Raw genomic sequence first — 13,900 nt, forward strand, 5'->3', positions numbered from 1 at the left:
AAAATCTGTTAACTCAATCGTTAAGTGATGACGTAACACATATGGATTCACATCAGTGTTTATATGGCTAAAAAAACAAATAAAAAATAATTAATTAATAAAAAACACATTGGGCCCCACCACCCATCCATCCACACCTTGAATCATTCCCCTCTATTCATCCCCTTCATTTGTCCCCTCCCTTCACCACGAAAACCTCAACTTCCCCCTCCATTTGTAACACCTAGAAAAATTTAAATATGTAAATTAATTATTTATGTTTATGAAAATGTGAAGGAAATAGGAAAATAAATCAATAAATGGTTAAGGAAATTTCAGTGGGAAAAATGTGAAAATCTGTTGTGACATCCCACATCGTCCAGGGGAGTGATCCTTATATGTATATTCTCATCCCTACCTAGCACGAGGCCTTTTGGGAGCTCACTGGCTTCAGGTTCCATGGGAACTCCAAAGTTAAGTGAGTAGCGCGCGAGAGCACTCCCTGGATGGGTGACCCATCGGGAAGTTCTCGTGTGAATTCCCAAAAACAAAATCGTGAGCGCGAGGTCGAGGCCCAAAGCAGACAATATCGTGCTATGGTGGTGGAGCGGGCCTAGGAGGTGGTCCCCCCTAGGCTGGGATGTGACAATTTGGTATCAGAGCCTAACCCTGGCCGTGGTGTGCCGACGAGGACGTTGGGCCCCTAAGAGGGGTGGATTATGACATCCTACACCGTTCAGGGGAGTGATCCTTATATGTATATTCCCATCCTTACTTAGCACGAGGCTTTTTAGGAACTCACGAGAACTTCCCGATGGGTCACCTATCCAGGGAATGCTCTCGCGCGCTACTCGCTTAACTTCGGAGTTCCCATGGAACCCGAAGCCAGTGAGCTCCCAAAAAGCCTCGTGCTAGGTAGGGATGGGAATATACATATAAGGATCACTCCCCTGGACAATGTGGGATGTCACAATCCACCCCCTTTAGGGACCCGACGTCCTCGTCGGCACACCACGGCCAGGGTTAGGCTCTGATACCAAATTGTCACATCCCAGCCTGGGGGGAGAACCACCTCCCAGACCCTTTCCACCACCATAGCACGATATTGTTCGCTTTGGGCCTTGACCACGCCCTCACGGTTTTGTTTTTGGGAACTCACATGAGAACTTCCCGATGGGTCACCCATCCAAGGAGTGCTCTCACGCGCTACTCGCTTAACATCGGAGTTCCCATGGAACCCAAAGCCAGTGAGCTCCCAAAAGGCCTCGTGTTAGGTAGGGATGGGAATATACATATAAGGATCACTCTCCTGGATGATGTGGGATGTCACAATCCACCCCCCTTAAGGGCTCGACGTCCTCGTCAGTACACCACGACTAGGGTTAGGCTCTAATACCAAATGTCACATCCCGGCCCGGGGCGGATCACTTCCCTTTAGGTGATGTGGGATGTCACAATCCACCCCCTTTAAGGGCCCAACGTCCTCGTGAGCACACCACGGCCACGGTTATGCTTTGATACCAAATGTCACATCCTGGCCTGGGGCAGATCACTTACCCGTAGGCGATGTGGGATGTCACAATCTACCCCCCTTAGGGGCCCGACATCCTTGTCGGCACACACGCGGCCAAGGTACTCTGTTACCAAATTGTCACATCCCAGCCTGGGGGGGGGACCACCTCCCAGGCCCGCTCCATCACCATAGCACGATATTGTCCGCTTTGGGGATCACTCCCCTGGACGATGTGGGATGTCACAATCCACCCCCCTTAGGGGCCCGACATCCTCGTTGGCACACCATGGCCAGGGTTAGGCTCTGATACCAAATGTCACATCCCCGCCCGGGACGGATCACTTCCCCTTAGGCGATGTGGGATGTCACAATCCACCCCCCTTAGGGGCGTGACATCCTCATTGGCACACCACGGTCAGGGTTATGCTCTGATACCAAATGTCACATCCCGACCCGGGGTGGATCACTTCCCCTTAGGCGATGTGGGATGTCACAATCCACCCTTCTTAGGGGCCCGACGTCCTTGTCCGCACACACGCGGCCAGGGTTAGGCTCTGATACTAAATTGTCACATCCCAGCCCCGGGGGGGAGACCACCTCCCAGGCCCGCTCCACCACCATAGCACAATATTGTCTGCTTTGGGCCCCGACCATGCCCTCACGGTTTTGTTTTTGGGAACTCACACAAGAACTTCTCAATAGGTCACCCATCCAGGGAGTGCTCTCGCTCGCTACTCGCTTAACTTCAGAGTTCCCATGGAACCCGGAGCCAGTGAGCTCCCAAAAGGCCTCGTGCTAGGTAGGGATGGGAATATACATATAAAGATCATTCCCCTGGACGATGTGGGATGTCACAATCCACCCCCCTTAGGGGCCCGACGTCCTCGTTGGCACACCACAGCCAGGGTTAAGCTCTGATACCAAATTGTCACATCTCAGCCTAGGGGGGACCACCTTCCAGGCTCGCTCCACCACCATAACACGATATTGTCCGCTTTGGGCCCTGACCACGCCCTCACGGTTTTGTTTTTGGGAACTCACACGAGAACTTCCCGATGGGTCATCCATCCAGGGAGTGCTCTCGTGTGCTACTCGTTTAACTTCGGAGTTCACATGGAACCCAAAGCCAGTGAGCTCCCAAAAGGCCTCGTGCTAAGTAGGGATGGGAATATACATATAAGGATCACTCCCCTAGACGATGTCGGATGTCACAATCCACCCCCCTTAGGGGCTCGACGTCCTCGTCGGCACACCACAGCCAGGGTTAGGCTCTGATACCAAATGTCACATCCCGGCTCGGGGTGGATCACTTCCCCTTAGGCGATGTGGGATGTCACATGTGTTCCTCGATTTGAATATTAAAATAAGTATTTTTTAGTCGTATTCATAATTACGACATATTTATAGTTACGGCGGATATTTTGTATCAATAAGATAAAAAGACAAAAATGCCCTAGCTGGCTTAATGTAATTATATGAGGACGTATTTTATCCTCATATATTTTAAACTATTTCTTGCCATATTTGGATAGAGCACAGTCCCACGAGCGTGTAGGCGAAAACTGTTCGCTAAACGGAGTTATAACGAATGAAATAGAAACGAACGAATATAGGGGCAATATTGTTTTTTTTTCATGAATCTAGAATGCTCCAGATTTGCTGGAGTTTTTCCTTGGTGTAGAAAAGCCACATGGTGACTGTGGTTAGAAAAGGGGGGAGGGGGGGAGAAAGACCAATCGGGAAGAGGAAGAAACAAAAAAGAAAAAAAAAAAAAAAAGGAAAAAAGAGGGAGGTTGGCCGAATGGGAACAGTAGAGAGGAAAAAGGCTGCCCAATGGGAAGTGGAGATCAAGGAGGGAAAGGAGAGAGGTGAGTGGCACCCAACCAAAAACTCCATCCCTTTGACTCATTTCTTTCACCCCGACCCGATTCGGACGACATCCATTTTCGTCGCCCTCGTGGCATTTTCTGAGCAAATCAAAGCTCCCCACCACTGCCAAATCTTTTCCCCGCCACTTTCCCTTCAATTTCCAACCAAATTTGACAAGATTTGGACCTCGATTGTGTGGTGAAACACCGATGGATCCGAGGGTGGCTAGGCATTGATCCTCCAATTGTGAAGCATTTTCTTCCAATTACCACCACCATTAGATTTCTGAACAAAGCCCAACCAGTTGTAGGGGCGGTGAAGCACTGGAGAAGTTGAATCGAAGACACCCAAATTCTAAGGTTCCGGCAAGTTTGAGGAAAATCCGAACACTTCCTTGCCGAATTGGACTTCGGCCTAGGTATGAAAGTTGTTCCCCTAGATTTGCTCTACATTTCTGTTAAATTTGAGAATTTTTAGAAATAGTGAAATTTTCTTGTGAGTCAAGGTGGCCGACCGCCACCTGCCATGGTGCATGCGGCGGCGCAGGGCTGGTGAACCGACATTGCGTTTTATGCGAATTTTGTTATTTCCAATTATGTTTTTGGTATCGAATTGATGTGTTTCAAATATTAAAATTCTTTGGTTGGAAAATTTGATCTAAGAGAATAAATGGTGATAATTTGAAAATAAAATCATGTGTGGATAAAAGAACTATGGTTATAGATCATGTGAGGGATTAAGGAATTAAATTAAAGAATCGAAATCAATGGTAGTTAAATAAACAAGAGTTTAGTTTGGGCCTATCACCGATATTATTTTTTTTTTTGGAAATAAATGTTTCGGGGCGGGGTCTTACAAATGGTGTCAGAGCAAATGATCCAACTTTACAATATGCAATATTCTCGAGTCCTTGTTAGTGTGAATTATGATATGCATTGTGGTTGCATTATTTCATAATTTTTATGAATGATGTGGCATTTATGTGATATATATATAAGATACATATATGATCTACATTGTGATTGTTATGCAATTTCCATGGTGATTATTAAATTTCGTTAGTGGGAATTATGATTTGCATTGGATTGGTAAAAAGACCATGAAGTTTCTTTTCATTTATTATTGGTGGACATGAATAAAATTATGGAAGGTGGTTTTAAATTCATTTAATATAAAGGTTTTCCCCAATAAAGATTTTACGTTTGATGAAAAGAATTAATGGGGAAAGTTTAAAATTACAAATTTGATTGGTTTGGTTGCCATAGTTATGAGTTGTCATTGTTGGATTTGGTATTGCGAACAAAACTGATGACGAGCACGTATTCTTGTGGCTAAGTGGTTAATAAGGTTTAGTTTTATTGGCCAATGGAGTGGTAATATATTTAAATTTCTCTTCTTTGGTTGATGGAATGTGAATAGTACTCTGGATGTGCGAGTCACTCATTTACTTGATCTGTGACTACACTTTGAAGCAATTTAAAAGAGAAACAACTGAAAGAAAGATTTGGGAAAAAAAAAAAAAAGAGAAGGTTTTAAATTAGGAAAACTAATGAAAAGGGTTTGAAAACTTTGAGTTTTAACGATAAGGACAAAATAAAGGGTAAAGTGAATAGTATCAGGATTGATTTTTTAGTGCAAAAATGTGGTTTTTCGTTAAAGTGAACAGTACCGGGAGCTTTTCATTAAAGTTCCCTAAATTAGGAAAACGAATGAAAAGTGAACAGTACCGGGAGCTTTTAAATTTACTATGGGTAATTTAGTTTAATTGTGGAAATGAAGGAAATCATAGAATGAGGTTTTATGTTAGTGGTGTTGCGGATTTGGTTTTAAATTTCTTTCCATCACCCAGGGAGTGTGATTGGAAACCCCATTGATTTTGGTTAGAATTTTTTATATTTAATTTTCCAATTATAATGTTTTGGTCTGAAATTTTGATATTTATTTAGCCACAGATGATTATGGCTTGAATTATGATATTATTTGGTCGACGATGGTTACTGCTAGGAATCTGAGAATGTGGGTAAGAATCACGATTATTATTCGTTGTAAGAATCACGATTATTATTCGTTGTAAGAATCACGATTATTATTCGTTGATTTGCTTATTTTGGAGCCTTAATAAAATCCTAGATTGAGGTTATGATTTTATTCACTATAAAATGAATGGTGGAAATAGTTCTAATTCGTTTCATAACTCGATGGTTGAAATCTCGGGGACGAGATTTATTTTAACCGGCAGGGGGGTGATAATACCCTGAAAATTTTAAATATATAAATTAATTATTTATGTTTATGAATACGTGAAGGAAATAGGAAAATAAATCAATAAATGGTTACGAGAATTTCAATGGGAAAAATGAGAAAATCCGTTCCTGGATTTGAATATTAAAATAAATATTTTGTAGTTGCATTCATAATTACGATGTATTTATAGTTACGACGGATATTTGTATCAATAAGTTAAAAAGACGAAAATGCCTTAGTTGGCTTAACGTAATTATACGAGGATGTATTTTATCCTCATATATTTTAAACTATTTCTTACCATATTTGGATAGAGCTTAGTCCCACGAGCATGTAGGCGAAAATTGTTTGCCAAATGGAGTTATAATGAATGAAATAGAAACAAACTAATATAAGGACAAAATGGTCCTTTTGCCGTGAATCTGGAATGCTCTAGATTTATTGGAGTTTGCTTTGGTGTAGAAAAGCCACGTGGTGGCTGTGGTTAGAAGGAGGGAAGAGACCAATCGGGAAGAGGAAGAAACAGAAAACGAAAAAGAAAAAAAAAAAAAAAAAGGAGGAAAAAAGAGGGAGGTTGGCCAAATGGGAAGAGGAGAGAGAAAGAAGGCTGCCCAATGGGAAGGGGAGATCAGGGAGGGAAAGGAGAGAATTGAGTGGCACCCAACCAAAAACTCCATCCTCTTGACCCGTTTCTTGTAGGAGACGATTCTTGGATATATTCCTAATATATATGAGTAAGGCCAAGTGAAAACGCTCGCTTGAGCCTTTAGAAACTCAATGAGCTTTTCTCGGACTTCAATGGTTAATAGTAACTATTTGGACTTTCCTACTTGAGTCTTTTTCTGGCAGTACGATGGTCTCCAATTCTTCCATGGGCTCGGTGTGTTCCTAACTCTCATTGTCTCTTAGGTCGGCTCCCACCTGAAGTTCTAAGACCCAAGCATTCCGACGAGCAAGACCTTGCAGGACAAGGATTATCCAAGTTATTTTGTAGTTTCTACCTCCCATCAAAGTTTGATACATTTCACATATTTTCATTGAAGATTTGAGAAGTTATCAATAACTTGGCACAACTGCATGCTCAAAACGACTTCCATGCTCTGTAGTGCGAGAGGGTAAACCAATTTCTCTACACACCTTCGGGGTTTGCTCTCCCTCTGGGAGAGGGTAAACAGCCACAATAGTCTTTTTCAAGTCTTAGTTGACTGAAGGATTTCAAGCTCCAGGATTAATCTATGGGAACTTGGGCCTTTTTACCAGAAGAGGCGATAAATGCAATGCATTCCCTGATGTTCTGTCCCTGAAGGATCCCTACAACTGTCTACCTTCAGCATGGACAAGTTAAGCGACCATTCCTCTCCTTAACAAACTCTACCAATTATCAACATGATACGCAGCTTGTGGGTTCTGTAAATTCTTAAGTGCAAAAACTCCTGGGACAACTGCGCACGAGGATTCATACAATTGCGTACTTGTACTGCGACTAGTTAGCAATCTCCGCGTCCATATGAGACCTTATAGGCTGCTGACATGCTACACAACCCACGGGTCCAGATACTTGTTCGCAGGCTTCCTAGGAGTAACTGCCCACGAAGGCTCACACAATTGCACACTTTTGATGTGACTAGTTAGCAATCTTCATGCTCATATAAGACTTTATGAGCTGCCGACATGCTACGCATCCTATGAGTTTTATAAACTACCAAACGCATAGTAGGCTTGGGTTACTACTCATGAAATTACAGAAAATTGCACACTTTTGTTACGACTAGTTAGCAATATTCATGTTCACAATGGTCTCTATCGTGTTGTGATACTAGTTACACAGCCTATGAGATTGGTTACATAAAGTGCAGTGGATCCCTTGGATTGTTGCCCACGAATCTTCAATGATTAAATGCTTATGACGTGATTAGTTAGTGATTTTTTTTGCCTAGATAGTTAGCACATGATCAGGGGGTAACAACTTATGACAGACTCAGCAGCTCAATGCCCCAAAGCCAAGACTCATGGCCATAATAACCATGCAGACTTGTATGCTTCTTTAAAAGTAGCGTGTCCGGCTGTTGGTCCTATGGTTAAAATTTTTGCAAGCCTTAGCCAGAACTTGCCGTCATAGTGGATACACTAACGTGCTTGCTTCTTCAAAAATAGTGCGTCCGACTGCCAATCTTAAGGTTAAAAGTTTTGCAATTCCTAAGTCGGAGCTCAATGCCATAGTAGCTACGTGAACTCATCTACGGTTCCTATGGCTAAAAGTTTCCCAAGACAAAGTAAAGTCACGAAGATGAAGTAAAGCGCAGAAACCAGTCTTTTGAATATCTAGCAAATTGATAAATGGGCTCGAAGGCCTACAAAAATTTAAAGCTAAGCAAAAGAAAAGAAGAAAATTCCTAAGCCTAGTTAGAATACTACTCATCAGTAGCTTAGACAACCCTCGACAACCCAGTTGCCATGCCTTCTGTAACTGCATCACTCCCAGTAGCGACACCTTCCATCACTTCATCTTCAACTGCCTCAACCAGAGCAACTTGACCCTTGACTGCCCATTAACGGTAGCCTTAAAGAAGAACTCGAGTAAGTCGTCGGGTGAAATGGAGAGAGTCTCGAAGTTCTTCACAAAAAACTCATAATCCCATGGCCTACCCTGGAGATGATCTACATAGCCTAGCTTGGAGAAGTCGGCCTGTACCTGAGCAAGAGCACCATCATGACTGGCCTTCTCATTACTCAACTACTTATTCTCTTCAACAAGGCCAGTGTGGACGTTTTGCAGTTCATCCAACTCATTTTTCAAGTTCTCACTAGTAGACAACATGGGCTGCAACTCCAATTTATTGGACTTAAACTCGCTGGCAACCTTCTAGATACGACATATCTCGTTGACAGGAATTACAAGTTCTTAATCCTTAGCGAAGCTAGAAGGCTGAAGGTCCGAATTGACACGAACAAGGTCCTTGATCTTCAAAAGGTTGAGGGCCAATGTCTTTATGTGCAGCCTTTAGCAGTCCTTAAGATGCAACAAGCCTAACCTTCAAGTTATCGACTTCTTGGCGAACGGCTTCCAATTGCATAGAAGTGAGGCAAATACATTGGATTGCTTAAATCGGCAAACTCAGACTCCAACTTCTCAATATTTTTGGCAGCCGAATTAACTTAAACTAGCCATCGCCGCCTCGGCTTTATTCGTAGAGATAGCCACATTCTGTTCAAGATGCATGGACTCAGCAGCCATGATTAAAGTTTTCTGCATGGTAGCAAGCAAAGAAATCCTTCTCAAGCTAGCATGATGCTTCGTAAAGGAATTACAAACTACTTTCCCAAAAATGTCGATGAACTCTCGAAAGCATCGAGATCCTCGAGCAGGTTAGCCTTGAGTAGTGCCCAAATTTTAGAGAACTCTCCAGAAGCAAACTCGGTGGATTTCTCAGAACTGCCATCAAGGAGCAGTTTCCTCATTCTCAGTAGCTAGGACAGGCACAACATTGGGAGAAGTAGGCTTAAGCGCCTTTTGGCAGATAAACCCAATTTCTAGCTCTCATAGCGGCGAGCCTCTCAGAAGCTAAACTAGAATTAGCTCTAGACGAAGGTCTCGACACAGATCCAGACACCGAGACCACCACATAACTCCTATGTTGGGCAATCCTCTTAACAATGGCTTTAGCTCCCTTGGATTAGCAGGTTACGTAGGCTCAGACCCATTAGTCTCATTCTTGCCCTTGGAAAAGTTCGTATTCTCATATCTTGGTGCAGTAATACTAGTTGGTGTATAAACTCATTCTTTTTCTTGATTATTTTAAATTGATGAACTCATGAAATGCGTGCCATTTTCTTTACATGTTTTAATGATTCATTAAATTGCACGTTTTTAAAAGTACAATTTACAATACACGTTATAAACATGTGCATATGTACTTTTCAAGTTTAATGCACGTTATTGTCACAAATTTTTCAATTACACATATAAAATTAACGTATTCAACAACTATAGTTAGGGGCTAAAGGCTATAAATATTCTTTTAGCACTGTAAAAAATAAATGTTTGCACTCCTACACTAGAAGATTAAATTGATTATGTTAAATGAGTTAAAAATTATTAGGTTTTTAAGAAGGGAATTTTGAAAAAAAAAAAAAAAAAAAAAAAAAAGTAGAACATAAGGAATTGTTATTATTAATTAACTGTGAAGAAAATAGTTATCATACACGTTCAAATAAAATAACATTACAAAATATGGAAAGCACAAAACTAAATGCAGCCCATGATAAGCAAAAAAATTACACATGCCACAAAGTGAATTTAATTAAAAGATGCAAATTCAAGCCTTATATCATTCATACAAATCGAATAGGAGAAAATTGAACTTTTCCCTCAACTCAGTTGAGTGGAACAATACTTTTCACATAAATAAGACCTTCAAAATCTACAACCTTATTGAGAATAGGAGGAATATGAAGATACTTCAAATTTCCGGTACTAGAATTATAAGAGGTGGCTCGTCCATCGGACGCAAGCATAAGAAGCTCGTCACATTTCCAAAGTGTCAATGGATACTCAATACCTCTAAAGGGTCCAACAGTTAGGAGTTTTGTCCATGAATTCTTAACTCCATCATAGTCATCCATTACCCATATTTCAAATAATTTAGAATCCTCACTTGGACGGTACGGAGAGCAAAAAGAAGCAAGGGATTCATTTTGGAGAAAAATATAATCAAACGTAAAACCGGATTCTCTCCTAGAAGGCAATTGTATTATATGAAATGTCTCATCACCTAAACAAAATGAAAGTATGTATTCCTCGCTATCGCTTGCAAACCAATAACAAAATCCCTTCAAGTACACTGAACAAGAACAATGATAGGTTTGACTTGATATATCAATCTTGATTTCTTTCCAAGAGTTAGCAACCGTGGTGTACACCTCCGCTGTGTGAGGAAGAGCAATACGATGATGAAATGTTTGCTCATCATCTGAGTACTCACAATTTTCTATAATTCGCACAACCTTGTATTCTTTAGAATTGCTGTCATAGCCAAATCCCAATGCTTGAAAGGTCGTTTCCAATTCGAATTTTCCCTTCGGAAGGGGTAGAAGAAGGCATGAATCGGGAAGTTGCCTAAATTCTCTCGTTGCAGGATTGCATAAAAGAACATTTTTCCCTGCATCTACACAAATAATCCCATTGCAGTAACCAAAAATAAGTACAAAATCATGATCTTCCAAAGGAAACGGTATAATTAGGTCCTCAACATCATAATGAAGGCTATGCTCGTCACTATCAATGGAAAGATTAATCGTGGACCAGAAAACTTCTTGTCTCCAACTCTGGTCTGGAAAAATGTGAGCCTGAGAACGGTTGAGAAGGATACAAGTGGAGGATGAGAGTTTGTTGTCCATAGAATTGTTGAGGTGCTTGGCTACAAAACTTGGACTATTGATGAGAGTGCACCAAGACTTGCGTATGCATTTGAATTGCATCAGAGACTTGGGCGGCAACCTAGACAGGATTTCGACCACCCTATCTTCAGGAGTTTCAGTTTCATGCAGTTGGGACATTTTAGCAGTTTTTTTCCATAGGAATTCTTCACACATATATATACACATGAAAGAACACCACCAGTTTGAGAGACAAACTAAATCAGACTCCATGCTCCTAAGGCATGCGAGTTTTATGGAGGATCATAGATTAAAAATTTTCTATTTTTCATTTTTTTTATTGATACAATATAACCATTCAATTTTTACTTTTTAATTTTCATTTAATTAACTAAGAAAAGAAAATTCACATAATATACTAGTACAAAAACATGTTTGCGCGACGAAAACTTGCGCGACGTAACTAAATGCGTCGCGCAAAGTATGTTTGCGTGACGTTAAACACAAAACGTCGCGCAAATGGCGTTTGCGCGACTGCACTTTGCGCGACGAAGATTGGCGTCGCGCAAAACAGTATTGTGCAACGTAAGTGCCCTTACGTCGCGCAAAACAGTATTGCGCAACGCCAATCTTCGTCGCGCAAAGTGCAGTCGCGCAAACGCCATTTGCGCGACGTTTTGTGCGTCCCGCAAGATTTTGGCGCTAAAGAAAGTAAGTTTTACCGCTTTTTCTAATGACTTTGTGTGACGCAGGGCTGCGTGAGTCGCACAAAACAGCTTTGCGCGACGCACGTGCACTTACGTCGCACAAAACATCTTTGCGTGACGTATGTGGCGTCGCTCAAAACAGCTTTGCGCGACGTATGTGCACGTGCGTCGCGCAAAGCTGTTTTGCGCGACTCACGCAGCCCTGCGTCACGCAAAGTCAACAGAAAAAGCGGTAAAAATACTTTCCCCGAGTATAAATACTTTAAATTGACGATCGAATTAGTTCATTATATTCATATAGGGTCAAGGAGTGTAGCTGTAAAAAATCATCAAAATCGGAGTTAAAACTACCGTTAAATCGTTATTTTTCATTTATAACCGTCGAAAAGTTTTGTCGCGTTACTTGATCTCTAAATGTTTTTTTTTTCCTATTTTTGGCGTATGCGATCTCGAAGCATATACAAACAAGTTTGACGGATGGATCGTTGAAACTAGTTTCGTACAATGTGTTTCCCATTAAAATGGTAGATTTACTAACACTTAGAGTTTATTAATACTTTCATTAACTATAACATAAGATTTTGTGGTATCCACTTGTGTAAATACTTTAAATTGATGATCGAATTAGTTCATTGTATTCATATAGGGTCAAGGAGTGTAGCTGTAAAAAATCATCAAAATCGGAGTTAAACTACCGTTAAATCGTTATTTTTCATTTATAACCGTCGAAAAGTTTTGTCGCGTTACTTGATCGCTAAATGTTTTTTTTTTTTCCTATTTTTGGCGTATGCGATCTCGAAGCATATACAAACAAGTTTGACGGTTGGATCGTTGAAACTAGTTTCGTACAATGTGTTTCCCATCAAAATGGTAGATTTACTAACACTTAGAGTTTATTAATACTTTCATTAACTATAACATAAGATTTTGTGGTATCCACTTGTGTAAATACTTTAAATTGACGATCGAATTAGTTCATTGTATTCATATAGGGTCAAGAAGTGTAGCTGTAAAAAATCATCAAAATCGGAGTTAAAACTACCGTTAAATCGTTATTTTTCATTTATAACCGTCGAAAAGTTTTGTTGCGTTACTTGATCTCTAAATGTTTTTTTTTCCTATTTTTGGCGTATGCGATCTCGAAGCATATACAAACAAGTTTGACGGTTGGATCGTTGAAACTAGTTTCGTACAATGTGTTTCCCATCAAGTGCAATGGTATATGTATTTACTAAGTAGATTTTAATTTATTTATTTTGTACTTATAACACTTAAAGAAATTGAATGATATATATGTAAAAAAAATTATTATGGGTTTTTTTTAGAATAATATATTATTGTGGGGTTTATGTGAAATAAAAATTGAACTTGAAAGGAGTAAAGTCACATTTTTGGTAATTTTTTTAATACTTTAAAAAAAAAATAAAAAAACCTTGCGCGACGCTTTAATCGTCGCTCAAAACCACTTTGCGTGACGTCGAATTGTATACCTACGTCACGCGAATTGATAATTTTGGCGCCCCATAGCGAAAAATAGGCGCTTTTTTTTCAATTTTTCTAAGTTTTGGAGTTTTCTTCCTCTGCTTCTCTGGAGTTTTCTTTCTCAGAAAACTGAAACGTTGTTCTCGAGTGTTCTTAATCACAAACGGAGAAATTCCAAGGTAATCCAGTGTCCTCGAAATCCCTGCATCATCAAAACATCCCTCATCAGAATCTGCACTCGCTTTAGCTCCGTTCAAGTTGCTGCTCTGTTGGATGTCATCTTCTCCTCCAGCGTCTCATCCTCTCCTTCTCCTGCTATTTTTTTTCATCTCTATTTTTCCCCAAATCTGACTTCCTTTTTCTATATATATATATATATCGGGTTTTTTTTCGTTTTTGAACGATTCTCATAGGTTTTTGCGGTTTAGCTGAATAGGGGTAAATCTAGAGCTGCTGCTTCCTAAAACGCTGATGCGAAGTGAGCTTCTGTTTTCGGTTTCCGTTTTGCTCTCCTTTTACCTTTCGATTTCTGTTACGATGCAGGCTATTGAATTTGGAGAAAGTTTGCATGCAAACTCTATTTTGCATATTGTTCTTCAGTGAGCCTTTGAAGTTTGCCTTGGAAGTGTCTTTATATTCTCATTCACTTTGTTTTATTGTTAGGAAATTCTGGGTGGAAAGAATAATACTCAATCAAAATTACATTTGATCTACAAGTGCTTGGACTGAC

General features: G+C 40.6%; 1 protein-coding gene across 1 annotated transcript; it reads right to left on the minus strand.

Moving 5' to 3' along the window:
* Nucleotides 1–9,979: 9,979 nt before the first annotated feature.
* LOC125478821 (F-box/kelch-repeat protein At3g06240-like) lies at nt 9,980–11,161 on the minus strand. The gene has a single exon (XM_048587461.1). The coding sequence runs from the start codon at nt 11,159–11,161 to the stop codon at nt 9,980–9,982; it is 1,182 nt and encodes a 393-aa protein (XP_048443418.1).
* Between the last annotated feature and the right edge of the window lie 2,739 nt (nt 11,162–13,900).

The sequence above is a fragment of a genome, unplaced genomic scaffold (assembly GCF_019419815.1).
Source record: "Pyrus x bretschneideri cultivar Hongxiangsu unplaced genomic scaffold, Pyrus_bretschneideri_v1 Contig268, whole genome shotgun sequence".
In the NCBI taxonomy this organism is placed as follows: domain Eukaryota; kingdom Viridiplantae; phylum Streptophyta; class Magnoliopsida; order Rosales; family Rosaceae; genus Pyrus; species Pyrus x bretschneideri.